This window comes from Ursus maritimus, unplaced genomic scaffold, assembly GCF_017311325.1.
Source record: "Ursus maritimus isolate PB19 unplaced genomic scaffold, ASM1731132v1 scaffold_14, whole genome shotgun sequence".
NCBI classification, from domain to species: domain Eukaryota; kingdom Metazoa; phylum Chordata; class Mammalia; order Carnivora; family Ursidae; genus Ursus; species Ursus maritimus.
The window spans coordinates 48703826-48720476 of record NW_024423786.1 but is presented as its reverse complement, the minus strand read 5'-3'; the positions used below and the strand labels follow the sequence as shown (position 1 = coordinate 48720476).

Sequence of the window (16651 nt, the reverse complement as noted above, 5' to 3'; positions counted from 1 at the left end):
CCCCCCCCCCCCCCGCAGCTTCGTGCTGACCGAAGGGCAGAAGCGCTACTTCGAGAAGCTCGTCATTTACTGTGACCAGTACGCCAGTCTCATCCCGGTCTCTTTCGTGCTGGGTGCGTTCGCTCCTGAGTTCCCCATTCCCCTAATACTGAGAAACCCATTTCCAGGCCTTTTGGAGACCCCATTCCCCCTCAAATCCAACCCCAACAGATCCCCATTTCTGCATCTTTCATGCCAGGTATGGCCCCAATTTCCAGAGATCTTGGGTGTCACCTGGTTACAGTAAGCCATGAGAGCTCCGTGTCATCTGATAGGCTTATCCCTGGTCATCTCAGGGTCTCCCACCTGTGTCTGCATGAGAACACGTCCTGGGCCCCAGGGACCCCCTCCAGTGACCCCATATGACTCCATCCTCTCAAGTCCAGCCCGGAGGACATTTCTCTGACAAGGCAGTGACTTCACGTGACCCCGGCCGCCTGTTTCAGGTGGTTCCTGTGCCCAGGGAGACAACCTGCCTATGTGCCCCTGACATAGGTCCTGTGTCTCCACCTCTGTAATGAAATCCCAATCCCACATCCCAGGTGACAAACAGCCAGGATGACCCAGCCTGCTCCAGCCTCTCTGACCGGAGGGCTGGACCCCCAAATTCCTAGCCCAGGTGGGGCGGCGAGGTGGATGGGTGATAAGCCTTCCTTCCCCTGGTGCCTCTGGTGCAGATCCCCTATCATCCCTCTTGCCACGACCTGGCCCTAGTATCCCCACTTAGCCCCCCATTCCCGGCTGTCGCGCAGGTTTCTATGTGACGCTGGTGGTGCATCGCTGGTGGAACCAGTACCTGTGCATGCCGCTGCCCGACGCGCTCATGTGCGTGGTGGCGGGCACGGTGCACGGAAGCGACGAGCGGGGCCGCCTCTACCGGCGCACGCTCATGCGCTACGCGGGGCTCTCAGCTGTGCTTATCCTGCGCTCGGTCAGCACCGCGGTCTTCAAGCGCTTCCCCACTATAGACCACGTAGTGGAGGCGGGTGAGGATCCCGCCTGAAGCGGGGCGGGGGCGGGGCGAGGACGGGGGCGGGGCGAGTAACCCCCGTAACCCCGACCTCACCCCTCCAGGATTTATGACCCGCGAGGAGCGTAAGAAGTTCGAGAACCTGAACTCGTCCTACAACAAGTATTGGGTACCCTGCGTCTGGTTCTCCAACCTGGCTGCGCAGGCCCGGCGCGAGGGCCGCATCCGCGACAACAGCGCCCTTAAACTGCTGCTTGAGGTGGGCCCGCCAGGAGGTCATTCATGCAAAATTCCGGGGAAATTACACCTCCCCGGAATTGTGTCAGACGGAGGCCTGCCGCGCGCCTCCCACGAGGCAGAGTCCCAACACCCTTACCAAGCAGCCCCCAGGTGCACCCTTATCTCTAGGGGGCCGACTCCCAGGCGTATAGTGCCCCCTACCCCAGATGTACACTCACCACTAAATACTCTCCCTGGAGGCCCAGAAGCACACGCCCACATCCCACCAGGTAACCACTCACCTCCATCCCAAGGACCCACACCTAATCCCCACGTGTGAGCTCCCAATTCAGGCTCTCTCATGACTTGTATCTGCGTGCAGGAGCTGACTGTGTTTCGGAGCAAGTGTGGAATGCTCTTTCACTACGACTGGATCAGCGTACCGCTTGTCTATACGCAGGTAACCCTGCCATGCCTCCGTTTAAATCCGGCTTCAGACGTTCTGACGCACTGCTCTCAAGGGAAGACTGAGGGTCAGCTAAGACCCCCTATCAGTGATGCCCCTTCCTAGTCCTGGTCTCTCCAAGACCTCCTGAGACCGCGAGAACCCTGACCTGGTGACCCGACCCGCCCCCAGGTGGTGACCATCGCTGTGTACAGCTACTTCCTGGCCTGCCTCATCGGTCGCCAGTTTCTGGACCCAGCTCAGGGCTACCAAGGCCACAACCTGGACCTGTGCGTGCCCATCTTCACCCTGCTGCAGTTCTTCTTCTATGCGGGCTGGCTCAAGGTGGATGGGGCCCTGAGGTAGGGACCCCCGGGCTGGGATAGGCAGGGGCTCTCAGGGCTCTACCTAACCATCCCCTCCCCCTTCAGGTAGCCGAGCAGCTCATCAATCCCTTCGGAGAGGACGACGATGACTTTGAGACCAACTTTCTGATCGACCGCAACTTCCAAGTGAGACTGGATTGCGACCTTCCCGGGCTCCCTAAGCAGCCTTGGCCCCACCCCCACCAAGACTTGCCCGGGCCTGGATCCTGAACCATCCTTCTTCCTTTGGTCACCATACACCTAACCCATCCTGAGGGGTCCACCCCGCGGTTCCCGCGCTTTGCCAAGCTCCACCCTGCCCCGCATGTCCACGCCCGCAGGTGTCAATGCTGGCCGTGGACGAGATGTATGACGACCTGGCCATGCTGGAGAAGGATTTGTACTGGGACGCAACCGAGGCTCGCGCCCCCTACACCGCAGCCACCGCGTTTCTGCTGCAGCAGCCCTCGTTCCAGGGCTCCACCTTCGATATCACGTGAGCCAGCGGGATGGGTGGGGCCTCCTGGGGGAGGGTCTTCTTGGCCCTGCGCGGATTATCCGATTGAAGGGACTATGGGATACCAGGCCAGGGCCAATTTGGAGACTCGGGGCCAAGACCTAAAGTCCGTGAGGACTAGAATGGGGGTCGAGGGCAGGGATCCGAGTCAAGGTCTGGGACCCGGCCACAAACTGGGGACTAACCTAAGGGCTAAAGCCTATGAGGATTGGACTGGCGGCCAGAGGCAGTGCCAGAGACGCGGCAGTCACAACTGAGGCTTGAAGACCTAAGTTCGAGCTTAGCCAAAGCCAGAGGATAAAAGCAGGCTCCCTGGAGGAGGACCAAAGTCTTTTGGGATAAGCGGGACAAAGGGGTGGGTGGAACCAGGAGGAGCAGCGTGTCCCCTGTCAGTCAAGGAGAGGAGCGAGGCCGCAACGCTGAGCCACTGTCCGTTCTGACAGGCTGCCCAAAGAGGACATGCAGTTCCAGCGGCTGGACGGCGTGGACGGGCCTCTGGGCGAGGCGCACGGCGACTTCTTGCAGCGCCTCCTGCCGGTAGGCGCAGGCATGGCCGCGGGAGGCCTGCTGGGCCGGCGCCTGTCCTTAATGCGCCGCAAGAACAGCTGCGTGTCTGAGACGTCCACAGCTGCCAGCTGCGCGTGCGCAGGCGCCCTCGACGGCGCGGCCCCGGAGTGCGGTTGCGGGGACCAGCTGCTCGAATCCGGCCTGCGGGAGCCAGAGCCGGAGCTCCCCGCCGGCTCCGAGCTGCCCGTCCCGGGGCCCGCCGTCGAGCCCTTCACCACTGTGCCTATGCCCGCGCCCCGGGGACCGGCTCCACCCTGGCTGCCCAGCCCCATTGGCGAGGAGGAGGAGAGTCTTGCCTGAGGCCCACAGGCCCAGGATCCCCAAGGACAGGGACACAAACCCCGACAGGGCAGGCAGGCAGCAGTTCGGGTCTGCCGAAGCCGCGTGTGGACTTCACCTGTCCGATTTTGACCGGTTCCCGCTTACTGCGCGCCAGCCTTCACATCTGGCACTGGGGCTTGGAGCGCCTCCTGTGGGCCAGGCACTGTGCTAAGGGTGAGGGATTCTTCCAGCTTCTTTGAACAGCGGTCCTTCCAACCAGCCCTACTTCCCTCCCTCCACTGCCTGAGAGGCCCCCATCAGGGTGCCCTGCCTTTTTTTCTTTCCTTAAAATGGAGATGTGAGTGCCTACCTCATTGAGTTATGGGGATGAAATAACGGTTTTAGAGTGTTGATATATAATAGGTGCTCATAAAATGTTAGTGGTTTTTACTTAAACATTATTAGCCTGACTTTTCCTGCCAGGGATTGGGCTAAACAAGATTTGATCGCACCTGCCTCCTTCTTCCCAAACTCTGCCCTCTGAAAGGACCCCATCAGTGTCCATGGCTTTATTCATTAATGTACCAGCCAGTCCCCAGACCACAGCCTCCTCCTGTCATTCTTGTTTTGTGATTCTGCAAGCGACTTCTCTGCCCCAAGTCCCTGCATTCTCCAGTACCCTTCAGAGCTCCCAGTCTTAATTTAATCATAGGGTGAATTTGGAAGTCTACCAGGATCCCTCTCCAGATTCTTGACTGGGAGAGCCACCTGCCTCCTTGATATCCCCATGCGGCACCCTGAACAGAACATGCCCCCCAAACCAGCTCCCTGTTGGCTCCCCAACCTGCCCCAACCTGCTCTGAGCTTCCAGGTGATAGGCCCAAATCCGGGAATCCTCTCCAACTCTTTCTCTTGCCCCCCTCCATGTCAATCTAGCAGTAAATCCTACCAGCTCGGTCTTCAAATTGTATCCAGAATCCAACCATTTCCTGCTCCTCTAGGGCCCACATCTTAAGAGCCCCCAGTGTCACCCACCCACCCACCTGGACCAGGGACCACTGTCCTTGTCTCCCAGCTCTGGCCCTAACCACCCCCAGTCTGTTCCTTCCACAGTAGCCAAAGAGAGCCTATGAACACCTGAGTCAGGTAATGTCCCTCCTTTCCTTAGAACCCTACGTGACTCCCATGTCCCTTAGAATAAAAGTATTCCCTGCAGTTCACAATCTCCCTGCCCTCATCTCTTCCCCTCCTCTTCTCACTCACGCCACACTGGCCTCCTCACTGTCCCTCTAACCCACCAAGCAAAGCGTCATCTCAGGGCCTCAGGCATATGCTGTTACCTACACAGCCCCCCCTCACCTCCTTCAGGTCTCTGCTTAAATTATGTCACTTCCTTGGCAAAGTCTCTTCTGCTGGTCTTCTATTTAAAATCACCACCTCCCAAACGAACGTCCCACATCCCCATCACTGCTGTTTTCTTTTTCTCTGTAGCACTTCTCACATCAAACTTTTACTTCATCTATTTTGTTTATTGTCCATCTCCCTTCATTAGAAACGACAGCTTCATAAGGCGGGGATTTTTGCCTGAAGCTTCTTCAAAAAACGACCACACGCACATATAGTTACATAGACACAAACACAGTTCTCACCTCCCAGTGGATGCTATCAGTCAGTCATGCTTTAGTAAGAACCCAAGCCAGGCCTTTCTAAAAGCAATGCTCTGAGTCCCTGGCCCGTCTTCTCTCCCTCCCCTCAGTGCCCAGAGTCCAGCCAGGGCAGATTGAAAATCTTTATTATTTTTCCTCTCAAATATAAAAATCACTCTCTCCCCTGGCATCTCATTAACCCCAGGTTGAAAATCAAGGATAAGAATCACATTGCTAAAAAGAACAGGCCCACCGCTGCCTCCTGCCCTATCCTGCACTCTTGTCCCACCTGAGAGAACAAAGGGCAGAAGTCATGACCTTAAGGCTCTCAGGCAGCTGACTGAGGCCTTCCTGATGCTGGGCCCCAGATGAGTTGGGGGAATCCAGGGCGGACTGAGCCCCAGCCGGCTGGGCAGGTGGCAGGATCCTGAGGTCCATCAGTGCTTGTCGGTGGGGCGCGTGTTCAGGGACGCTAGGCGTCCCAGGGACCCACGGCGAGTGTTGGTGGCCAGCCGCTGCTGTGCCAGGAACGACTGGGCATGGGCAGGGGCCCGCTCCTCCCCAGCTCGCTGCTGCAGAGCCATGCCCTGGAGGGAGGAAGGGGGCACGGCTAGGGTCAGGTGAGCGCATGGCACATCCCTGGACCCTTACTACGGTGACGTGCACTCACCATATTATACCAGGCACTGATGAGCAGCTTTTCTTCCTGCTCCCGCTGACTTCGACTCTTCTCAAAGTCCATCTGCCAAGGAAGGAATAGTCAGGGGCCTGGAAATGCTGGGGACAGCGGGAAGTGATGAGGACACCCACCTCCAGGTGCCGGATGCGGACGTCCCGCTCCCGGAGCTGTGTCCTCAGGGTGTGAAGTTCTGGGGGTGCCCCCCCGGATGGCCGCTGTTTGGGTTCCAGGGTCTGTATGACCTAGGGTTTGGGAAAGACACAGGCAGGGTGACCTTGGCCTTGCAGGCCCCTGGACGTGTTGGGCTGCATTAAGTGTGGTGCAGAAGTCTGTGATATGATAGGGGTATGGCATATGAGGAAGTGGGGGGCAAAGAGGTGCACGTGGTGGGGAGGCATGAATCAATGGGAGGCAGCAGACGTGGAAGGAGGCCCGTGGAGTCCCCAGTGTCCTCACCGTGCGCGCCCTGTCCACGTAGCGGCGGTAGCGCTCTTCCATGGCCCGCAAGTCCGCATCCTTCTTCTGCAGGCTGTGCTGCAGCTCCTCGATACGCCGGGCTGCTGGGGGAACAAGGGGACCCCTCAGCTCCCCACCAAGCTCGGGGCCCTCCCACCCCACCCAGCCGCTGCGCCCCACTCACTGCCGCTGTCAGCGGGCGGTTCCAGCTCCTCAATGTACTCTCGCTTCCGCTGCAGCTCCAGATCCGCTTCATGCAGCTTCTGCCTGTGGACGGAGGAGGGGCAGCTGCGGGCTGACCGCTGGGCCCCTTCCCTTCCTCCCTCTGCTGGCCACAGCCCTCCCAGCTGGCCAACGTACACCTGCCCGGCTGCAGAGATCTGTGGGCCAGACCTCCAAGACAGAAGCGGTATTCCTTGGTCCCACCATCTCCTTAGCCATTGGGGCCACAACCTTCCACTCTCCTCATCAGCTGACCCCTGGACCAGCCCTTTGTGTCCACTTGTCTCCATGCCACAGCCCACACACTGGTACGGCCACCTCCCCCCCTTGCCAGCCTCTTCTACACTCAACCTCAGTTCCTTTCTCCACCCAGCAGCCAGGGATCTTTCTAGCATGCGAATCTCTTCTAACAAAAAGAAACACAAGGTAAAACCTTACAACTTCCGCCACCTGCGGCAAAATCCCAAGGATCTAAGAACACTCCTTGGAGGTGAGATTATTATCATGCACTGGGTTTGGAGCACGGTCTAACACCTAACCGTTAAACTTGGGCTGCGTCTGCTGAGGTTACAAAGGCATGTGCCCTCTAAGCCACTAATTCCACTTTTCCAACATATCTGCTCACAAGCAAAATGATACACGCACAAGGTTTTACTTTGCTACACTGTTTGAAATAGCAAATACCTAGAGACAATGACTTTTCAAAAAAGATTTTATTTATTTATTTGAGAGAGAGCACAAGCAGGGGGAGGGGCAGAGGGAGAGGGAGAAGCCGACTCCCCACTGAGCAGGGAGCCCGATGTGGGACTTGATCCCAGGACCCGGGATCATGACCCCAGCTGAAGGCAGACACTTCACTGATTGAGCCACCCAGGTGCCCGAAAGAATGACTTAAATACATTATGGCATTCCCAAAAATTGTTACAGGCCAGCCTTTCTGGATTGGAATTTTACAGGAGAATTAAGCCCTAATGTTTCCATATATCCATCCTCTGTAAGGAAATAACTTTTTCTGCACTCAGTTGGTACAAGCTACACTCCATCCTTGGCAGAAGTGAGAAGAGTCAAACATATCATTTTCTATAAGGCCTAATTTCTCCATGGAAACCCAGTTGGCAAAAGTTACTGTATTTATTAAAAAAAAAAAAAAAAAAAATGGGGCGCCTGGGTGGCTCAGTCGTTAAGCGTCTGCCTTTGGCTCAGGGCGTGATCCCGGCGTTCTGGGATCGAGCCCCACATCCGGCTCCTCCGCTGGGAGCCTGCTTCTTCCTTTCCCACTCCCCCTGCTTGTGTTCCCTCTCTCGCTGGCTGTCTCTCTCTGTCAAATAAATAAATAAAATCTTTAAAAAAAAAGAAAAAGAAATTATTCCCCATTAAAAAAAACACACAAAAAACACAAAAAACTATTCATATGGCAAAATTTCCCAGCCATCTTCTTAAGTAGAAGCAAAGTGCAGAATAGCAGCTATCACGCTACCTTTCATGTAAATGAGGAATCAGAATAAAAATTTATATTCATATTCATTTGCATTTCCTTAAAAAATTCATAAGGATTTTTATTTTTTACTTTAAGATTTTACTTATTTATTTGAGAGAGTGTGAGAGAGAGAGAGAACACAAGTGGGGGGGACAGAGGGAGAGGGAGAGGGAGCATTAGACTCCCCGCTGAGCAGGGAGCCCCACACAGAGCTGGATCCCAGGACGCTGGGATCATGACCTGAGCTGAAGGCAGATGCTTAACCGACTGAGCCACCGACTGTAAGGATTTTTATAACGAACTAATATGAATGGGGGTGGGATAGAAACTGAGTCAATGGGGGGACTAAGAAGTATACCCCTTCTCTCTGTATTGCTCAATATATATTTTGGTTTTTAAACTATAAATATAATAGCTATTTAAGATAGTTTCTTACATATAAATAAAACAGGGGAGAATGCCTTGGTGGCTCAGGTCATGACCCTAGGGTCCTGGGATCGAGTCCCGCATTGGGCTCCTCGCTCGGTGGAGAGCCTGGTTCTCCCTCTCCCTCTTCCTCTGCCCTTCCCCCCACTTGTGCCCTCTCTCTCTCTCAAATAAATAAATAAAATCTTAAAAAAAAAATAAAATAAAATAGGGGTGCCTGAGTGGCTCCGTCAGTTAAGCATCCAACTCTTGATTTCCACTCAGGTCATGATGTCGGGGTCATGGGATCGAGCCCCGGGTCAGGCTCCGCACTCCGCAGAGTCTTGCTTGTCCCTCTCCCTCTGCTCCTCCTCCTGCTCACGCGTCTCTCTCTCAAATGAATAAATAAAATTTTAAAAAATAAAATAAAATCTTTTTTTTCATTAATTTTTTTTTCAGTAATCTCTACACCCAATGTGGGGCTCAAACCCATGACTCTGAGCTCAGGAGTCACATGTTCTACCGACTGAGCCAGCCAGATGCCCCCAAAATAGTTTCTTTTTTAACAATGTAAAAAGTAAAAGGTGACTGTCACTTTTTCATACGACCTTACTGAAATTCCCTCCATGGCTCCCCACTGTTCCCCCCAAACAGTTCCTATTCCTTCCCTTGGCCCCTAAGACCCTACTTGATCTGAGCCTTCTGTTTTGGCTGACTGGTTCTCTTCGTAAATAAATCCCCACAGACAGCAAACGTCCCCCCCACCTGTGCCCCAGCCTTTCCCCCCACCAGGAATGCCCTCCTTCTGGGACTCACAGATGTTCCTCCAGCTTCCTCTTCAGCAGGGCGGACTGGGGGAGAGAACAGGCACTGGGTGAATGGGGGTCCAGAGGTCTCAACTCCTTCCCGGGGTGAGGGCAGGCGGTGCCGCCCTGGGCCCACGGTACTTACAATGGACTGCAGGGGACATCGCGCAGCAGGGAGGAGAGAGAGAAGGGTTACGGGGAGGGCACGAGGGAGGGCCAGGCAGGGAGGAGGCGGGCACTCACATCCTCCGTCTTGCCCCCCTGCTCTTGCAAGGCCTTCTGCAAGTCCTCCACCTGGGCCCGCAGCTCCGACAGCTGCTGCTGGTTCAGCCTGCAGGAGTGCGGGGCTGCTGAGTGCCTGCGCCCGCCCTCTGCCTCGCATCACACGCCCACTCCACGCGCGCGGGGGTAGGGGGGCTCCCCTCTGCCCGGTGGGTCCTCACCGCAGCTGCGTCTCCAGCCCGTGGCGCGCGCGGTTGGCGTCCTCCAGGTGGCGCTGCAGCTCCTCCTGCCGCTCCCGGTAGGCCGCCTCCTGCTGGCACAGCTGCTTGTTCTCCAGCTGAAGCCGCAGGAGCGTCTCCCTGCCGACCGGGAAGGAGTGAGCAGGGCTGGAGACGGGTCACCCCTCAGGCCTGCCGGGGCTCTGGCAGGGAGACTGGGCGGACAGGGCTGGCAAAGGAACAGAGCCCTGGGGAAGAGCCCAGCCAGACCCTGAGGCAGGATTAGAGTAACGGGGACCAAGCACTGGGGGACCAAAATGGGCGGGGTTTTGAGCTGGGCCTAAGGGTGGAGCCAGGCAAGGGCGGGGCTACGGGAGGGGGTTAGAACATTCAGGATCCCTCTATGGCTGCAAGAAAGCAAGACTGCGGGAAAGACAGACGCAGAAATGCGAAGAACTGGGGTGGGGGAGTTCATCTGGGCAAGACACGGGGCACTGAACCTAGCAGGGGCTACACTGAGGACAGGGCTATGCCCTGGGGGCAGAGTCCCACGTGAGCGAGCATGGGTGGGGGTGTGGTTAGGGATTTTGCTCGGTGAGTGGAGCCAGATGGATTGGACCTCATTTGGGCACTGAGGATGGATCTGGGAGAGGCAAGCAACCAACAAGGGCTAGAGCGCCGACCAGGTAAGGGCAGAATTGGAGTGAATGAGCCCAGGAGCCAGGCTAGGACTTGGGATCCCAACACAGCAGGCCAGGCTAGCAGTAGGTGCCTGCAATAGGAGCAGGGCTGAAGGTGGATTCTGGGTGCAGCTAGAGCTCTGAGCGACCCCAGGGTACCTCAGCTCCGCAGGTAGGATCTCTGCTGCTAAGTTTTCCACAGCTGGTGAGGTGGGATCCAGAGAGGGGTCTGGAGAACGTGAGAAATGTCTTCAGGTTGGTGCACAGCTCCTGGCCCCAGCCCTAGGGTTCTCTTTCCAAGAATCATCTTTGGGGACTCAAGTTTAGCCCAAAGCCTGGCTTAACACAAGCCTTGCTCCCAGCTTGACAGGGGGCAGTGACGCATGGCCTGAGTCTGCCTTTGCCCCACCCTGATCCTGGGAGGTCAGCCCCTGCCTTCTGCCAACCCTTGTCACCTCTTTCCCTTCTAGCCTGTCTCCAAAGTGGTCTAGCTCTGCCCCCCTGCCTAGACAAGCCCTGGGACACTGCTTTTCTGTACGCTGTAACAGCACCTTAGGCCACCCCTGCCCCAGCCCTAGGGCTGTTAGGCCTCCGACTCACCAGCCTGGGTCAAGCCCCGAGGCTGCAGCTGGGCGCAGCGCAGTTCCTCATTGGCCTCCCGCAAGGAGTCCCTCTCTGCCAGCAGCCGCTGGAGGGACAGGGTGCAAGATGCCATTTGAGGGAGGGTTGGCCTCCCGGGGACTGGGCTATGCCAGGATGGACAGGGTGGAGCTTGGACGCGTGACTTCAGTCTCACCTCCTTCTCCTTTGTCACCAACTCATACTTCTCCTCTAGATTTCGACACTCGAATAGCCATTTCTCGGCCTTCATGGCCTCCTCCTGCCTCTGGCCCTGCAGTTCCTGAACCTGAACAGAGAGGAGGGGTGAGGATGCAGCGTTGCAAGGTGCAGGCGTGGGGCCAGAGAGGCCAGATACAGAGAACTTGGAGGAGCTGGCCTGCCTGAAGGGGGCTACTATATACAGATGAGAGGGCTCTGGGTGAAGGGGCTCAGTACCACACTGACAACGGACCAAGTGAGAGGGGCAAGGGGTCCAGCGGCCTAGAGCACCCGGCGCTCAGGGCTCTGCCCTGGTCCCTGCCGCACCTGTCGTCGCTGTGCCTCGAGCTGGGCACGTAGCGAGCCGGCCCGGCGTAGCTCATCTTCCAGCTGCCGGGTGCGCTCGGCATGGCCGGCATTGCGCTCCTCCAGCTGCCGCACCTGCCGCCTCAGCTCCCGCAGCTCACCCAGCCGGCGCCGACAGCTGCTCAGCGTGGCCTCCAGCTGCCCAGCACGCTCAGAGGACTGCCTGGGGGAGGAGGCAAGTTGGGAGAGGAGGCCTGGGTCGGGGGTCGGGGTTCAGCTTGGATCTGTGGCCCTCAAGGCAGGGGAAGATGTCATGTCACCTGGGGATGTGTGGGTTCAAGGTGGTAGAACGTGAGGGTCAGGAGTCAGCCAGGGCCTGGTGTTGTTGGGAAGTCATTAAGGGGCATAGAGGAAGCCTAAGCACCCATGGTTAGCCCAGGGTCATAATCAGGGATGGGGGCACGGGGACTGTGGGGATATAGAATGACTGAGGGGTTCCAGGGGGAATGATGGTGCCCAGAGGCTCTGAAGAACCTCCAAGGACACTCTGAGGTTATAAGGTGGCTATGGGATCAACGATGGCGTGGTGGCGTCATGGGGGAGCTTCAGGGCAGAGCTCTATGTGGTCCTTTAGGGTGCAGTAGGGATTCACTAGACACTTTAACATTACAGGGGTGCTGCAGGGCCACAGGGGAGCCTTTTGAGGTTACAGAAGGCATGGTGAGGTCTAGGAGGTGGGTGCTCTGGAGCCCCACCAAGTGCTCTGGGACTGCAGGGGTGCTGTGGAGTCATAAGAAGGGATAGTTCTATCACGAGGAGCACAGAGGGGTCATGGGGGGCAGCAGGGGGGGGGGGATTACTGCAGTTAGGGTCCTGGAGGGCACAAGAGGATCCCGGGGCATGATGGCACCTGGGCAGCACTGGGGAGCTGGTTGCCGGGGTTGTGGGGATGCTCCAGGGTCTAGGGAACATAATGTGGGATCACAGGGGCACACTGTGGGGTCCTGAGGGGCAGCAGGGATCCAGGAATCTTGGTGGTGTCCAGAAGACACGGCGGGGTCCAGGGAGAGTACAATGGGTTTCAGGAGGTCACTGTGGAGTCTAAGAGACACTGTGAGGGTTCACTGGGCATCTGGGAGTTTTTGAGGGACTATGGTATCAGAGGGACACGGTGCCAAGGACAACATGCAGTGGGGACCCCGGGATCGACCACGCACCGCAGCTCGTCCATCTCATCCTTCAGCGCCTGTGCCTCCTGGGCCAGACTGGTCAGCGCCTGGTTCCGCTGCTGCAGCTCAGACACCTCCCGCTCCAGCTCGGCACAGTGCAGGCGCTCGTCTTCCCGGCCGGTCTCCAGCCTGGGGGGGGGGCGGCGAGAAAGGGACACTTGAGGGCACTGGAGCCCGGCCAATCCCCTGGCCTGTGGTCCCCATCCCCCGCTGACTGCACCTGAAATTCTCCTCCTGCAGCTGCTCCAGCTGGGACTGCAGCAGCAACAGCTTCTTGGCCGTGAGGCCAGGGGCGCCCTCAGCCTCCGGCCGGCCCAGCCGCTCCCGCAGCGCCACGTTCTCCTGGGCCAGGCTCTGCTTCTCCTCGGACACGAGCACCAGCTGCCGCAGGAGGCGCAGATGAGCTGGAGGCTGGAGGGCAGCATGGAGGCAAGCCACGCGGCCCTAGGAGCGCCCGCGCGCCCTCGCCGCCCTCAACCTCACCTGCCGCTCCAGGTCCAGACAGCGCTGCCGCAGCTCATCCCCCTCATCAGCCTCCTCACTCAGGAAGTAGTACCTTCGGGACTGAGGAGGGGGGTGGAGGGTGGGGAGGGGCGAGGAAGTCAAGGATCCACGGGAAGAGATGGAGGGGAGGCTGGCATCTCTAGGGGCAGAGAGGAGGAGCCCAGAAGCCCTCAAGCTCTAACAGAGGGCTGGGACCCCAGGGGACTGGAGGAAAGGTGATGTGGCAACGAGGGAAGAGGCTAGGACCCTGAGGGACGGAGGGAGTTTATACACTTAAGGACAAGTTCCTCCTCCGTCCGTAGGCAGCCCTGAGAATCAGCAATGGGCTTGGGCCTTTAACAAGGTCTCCCACCTCTTACCTGGTTATCAAAGTTCCCATATGTTTCTGATGACAGGGAGTCAGGGGTGTCTTTGGTCATGAGCTGAAGCAAGGCGGAGGACATCAGGATGAGCTGGGCCCTCTCGGGGTGGCCATTAAAGCTTCCACAACCCAGCCTAAGCACCTCTCCATCCTCCTGTCCCCAAAGCCAGTTCTCCCCCAAGAACTTCAGTTTAGAGGCTGCCTTCCTGCCATGGGTCCAGCAGGGAGGCTGGATCCTTTGAGGGTGCTACATGGTGACTTAGAGCTGGGAAGAGCTGGCAGACACATGAGACAGGGAAATCTAGCCAGCTGAGTTCCAGGAAGAGCCCAGACCTTAGCAGGGCAAAGCTTGTGCCCAGTTGCCTCTGCTGTGATGTCCCATCCCCTGAAGCTCCTTGGCACATTGGGCACCCCCACCTACCTCCTGGATGGCTTCCATTACCACATGTTGAACTGATTCCTCCAGCGTCATGATTCTCTGGATGTGCTCTGGGGATCAAGGTGGGGAAGACTAAAACATAGGGGTAGGGGGTGGGAGGATTTCCTCGGGTCGTCCCCTGGGGGCCCCCGAACCCCCATACCCTGCTTCTTCTCACAACTGATGGCACAGCCAAGCACCAGCTGAAGCAGCTTGCCAAGCTCTTCTGGGTCCGAAAACTCGCCAATGAGGCTCACGGCCGGAAGGTGTTGCTCCAAAATGGGGTGCCCCAGGACCTGAGGACGGGGGTGGGGGTGGGAATACGGGGTATAGGGGCTCAGAGACACCTCATTCCAACCCAACCCTACCCCTAAATCCTGTCACGGTTACTCATGGTTACTCACATCCTGGGAGTACTCCACCAAGCTCTGTAAGATGGTCTTCAGGTTGCTGACCTAGGGAGGGGCAAGGACTTGTGTCCAGGGTCCCAGAGCCCCCGAGAAGGAGCCAGGGAGCCCCCACTCTGAATCTACCTACCCAGCCTTTTCTCTCTGCCTCATTTCCCAAACCCTGGTCATCTCATCCTGTCTGGCACCACTCTCTGTCTGAATGTCCTCTCTCCTAGGGGCAACCCCTGCCTAGTTGCCTGCCCTTCTTGTCCACCTGCCCATCTTGTTCACATGTCCCCAGAATCCAATCACTTCTCATCACCTGCCCTACCACCCTTTCGCCCTAGCCACATTCTCTGTCACCTGGATTATTGCACCAACCTGGTCTCAATTTCCACTCTTGCTGCCTACACCCCATTCCTCTCCAAGCAGCCAGGGGGAGCTTTTTAAAGTCCAACCCAGGTTGTGTCTTTCCTCTCTGCTAAAACCCTCCCTTGACTTTGCACAGCACTTAAAATAGAATCCATCTCCCTGCCCCAGCCTGCCCTCCTCCTGATGACCTCATCCACCATTTCTGCCCCCTTATTTTCTGTTCTGACCTCCCTGCCTTTCCTCAATACACCAAGCTTATTCCCCACTTTGCATTTGCTGCTCCCTGTGCCTAGAATCCCATTTCTCCAAATTTTGCATGGAGATCAACCTATCTGGAGTAACCACCCACCTAGTTGCCCTCTCTCATGGCCCTGCTTTTATTGTCTTCATAGAACTTACTGCCATTGGAAGTTAATGTGTGTGTGTGTGTGTGTGTGTGTGCAGGTTTTTGTCTTTGTTAGTCTTTGCTGCACACCCAGGCCTCTTCCATAGGAGAAAGAAAGAACAGAGTTGGCTCGTCACCAGACATCTGTCCCTCTTCCTAGCCAAGTCTGTGCATCACCCAGGACATGTGTCTAGCTGACCCATCACCCAGGACATGTCTAGCTTAGCCTTCCCTGATTATCTCTTCGCCAGTCTGTCTCCCAGTCATGAGTCCACCTGTCACCTTCAGCCTCCAGTTGGGACCTGGGTCATCTGAGATGCCCTGGAGCCATGCCTCGTTGAACCAGGAAGGGTCTCTGGGGGCGAGAAAGTGGGATGAGCTGCTGGGGGACCTTTTCGGGACCCTCCCCCTCAGCCCCACTCACATCTGGTTCAGCACATAGGCTATGGCGAGGCCACTGCTCAAGTCCTGGGGGCTGGTACAGGGGAATGGGACGTGGAACGTCTGCAACTGGGGAGGGAGAGGAAAGGGCAACGGGCAGTCAGGGCCTGGAAGAACAGAACCATTCCCCTTTTGCAGACTTTCCCGGTCAGCAGGAACCTCACACGGTTGGCGGGGACTGATCTATCTCACACCAGCTCCGCGGGGGAGTGGCCTCTGCACACCTGGAACTGGAGGGGGCGTGGCCTCACTTCACTTCTGTTCAACAAACCCCGCGCGACCAGGCTAGGGCGGAACCATGAGTCACCTGGTCCCCACAGGCCCCACGTGACCAGGCCAGCTCACCTGTGCCCTCGCCCTACGTGACCCAGCCGCGAAGGGGCGGGGTCTCACCTGTTCTTTCCACGCAAACATGCCACGTGACGGGGGCGGGTGCTCAGGCCAGAGTCCAACCGCCCTGCAAGCCCACCACCCTTTCCTCCTTCCAGCCCCAGAACAGCGGGGTAGACAGAGCCAAGGCCAGGGTTCCCGGGCAAGAAGAGGGGGCGCACACTTGTCCCTGGCCCCGCCCCCGACCTACCCAGGTGAGCAGAGACCCGCATAGCTCGGCCTTGTCCACGCTCATGGCTCCCGATCGGATTCGACCCCGGCAGCGGAGCCCCGCCACCTCCTGATCCGCCACCAGCGAGCGCCCGCAGCCCCGACCTCCCGCTCGGCCTAGAGCGCCGCCCCGCCCCGCCCCCTAGGCGCAGGCCCCGCCCCGGACACGTGATCTCCCGGCGCCCGATCGGACTTCCAGTTCCCCCATCTTGGATCCGGGCAGCCGTCGGGCGCCCGCCCTGCCGCTAGGGGTCAGTCTGGGCCAAGCTTGCACAACCCAAGTATGGACCCGGTACCCCTCCTCCTTGGCTCTTTTGGGGGTAGCGGAGACCTCACAATAATTCCTCATCATGTGAGGCGGAGCTATCCCACTCTGTTATACGGGCTTATTCATGTCCTTTCCCTTCAGCTGGAAGAAATTCTGCTGCCTAACCACCGTATCGGAGCCTTTATCTACGCGGGAAAGGGCAGGCCAGAACACATTCTGTGGACTTCGAGGAGAGATCCTAAAGGGGTCTTCCCCGGTGGAGGTGACTTGGGAGTCTTGACTCAGGGGTAAACAAGGGGAGACGAGCGTGGTCCTAGGTCGAGGGCAGAATGAATCAGCCAGACTCAGGTCTTGGGTGATGGACA

At 57.7% G+C, this 16651-nt stretch overlaps 2 protein-coding genes across 6 annotated transcripts in view; one reads left to right on the top strand and one right to left on the bottom strand.

The window, feature by feature from the left end:
- BEST2 (bestrophin 2) overlaps positions 1–3422 on the top strand; it is a 4237-nt gene extending 815 nt beyond the window's left edge. The window contains exons 2-9 of the mRNA XM_040628184.1: positions 19–113; positions 792–1025; positions 1114–1268; positions 1611–1688; positions 1866–2018; positions 2105–2185; positions 2380–2534; positions 2999–3422. Coding sequence (XP_040484118.1) covers positions 19–113; positions 792–1025; positions 1114–1268; positions 1611–1688; positions 1866–2018; positions 2105–2185; positions 2380–2534; positions 2999–3422 — 1375 coding nt within the window. The remainder of the gene's footprint in view (positions 1–18; positions 114–791; positions 1026–1113; positions 1269–1610; positions 1689–1865; positions 2019–2104; positions 2186–2379; positions 2535–2998) is intronic.
- A 1469-nt stretch (positions 3423–4891) lies between these two features.
- HOOK2 (hook microtubule tethering protein 2) lies at positions 4892–16147 on the bottom strand. 5 transcript variants are annotated; one of them, XM_040629249.1, is made up of 22 exons: positions 15999–16147; positions 15402–15487; positions 15260–15332; positions 14236–14286; positions 13995–14127; positions 13835–13902; positions 13412–13474; positions 13032–13112; positions 12769–12929; positions 12537–12677; positions 11341–11542; positions 10991–11101; positions 10795–10882; positions 10354–10423; positions 9518–9655; positions 9318–9405; positions 9085–9119; positions 6349–6431; positions 6165–6268; positions 5840–5950; positions 5700–5771; positions 4892–5616 (listed from the first exon to the last, which is right to left on the bottom strand). In XM_040629249.1, exons 1-22 carry the CDS (start codon positions 16041–16043, stop codon positions 5467–5469), a joined length of 2154 nt encoding a protein of 717 aa, XP_040485183.1. In that variant the 5' UTR covers positions 16044–16147; the 3' UTR covers positions 4892–5466. The 5 variants fall into 5 exon arrangements, with proteins under 5 accessions (XP_040485183.1, XP_040485184.1, XP_040485185.1 ...); XM_040629250.1 differs by having other exon boundaries at positions 6165–6265; XM_040629251.1 differs by lacking the exon at positions 15260–15332.
- Between the last annotated feature and the right edge of the window lie 504 nt (positions 16148–16651).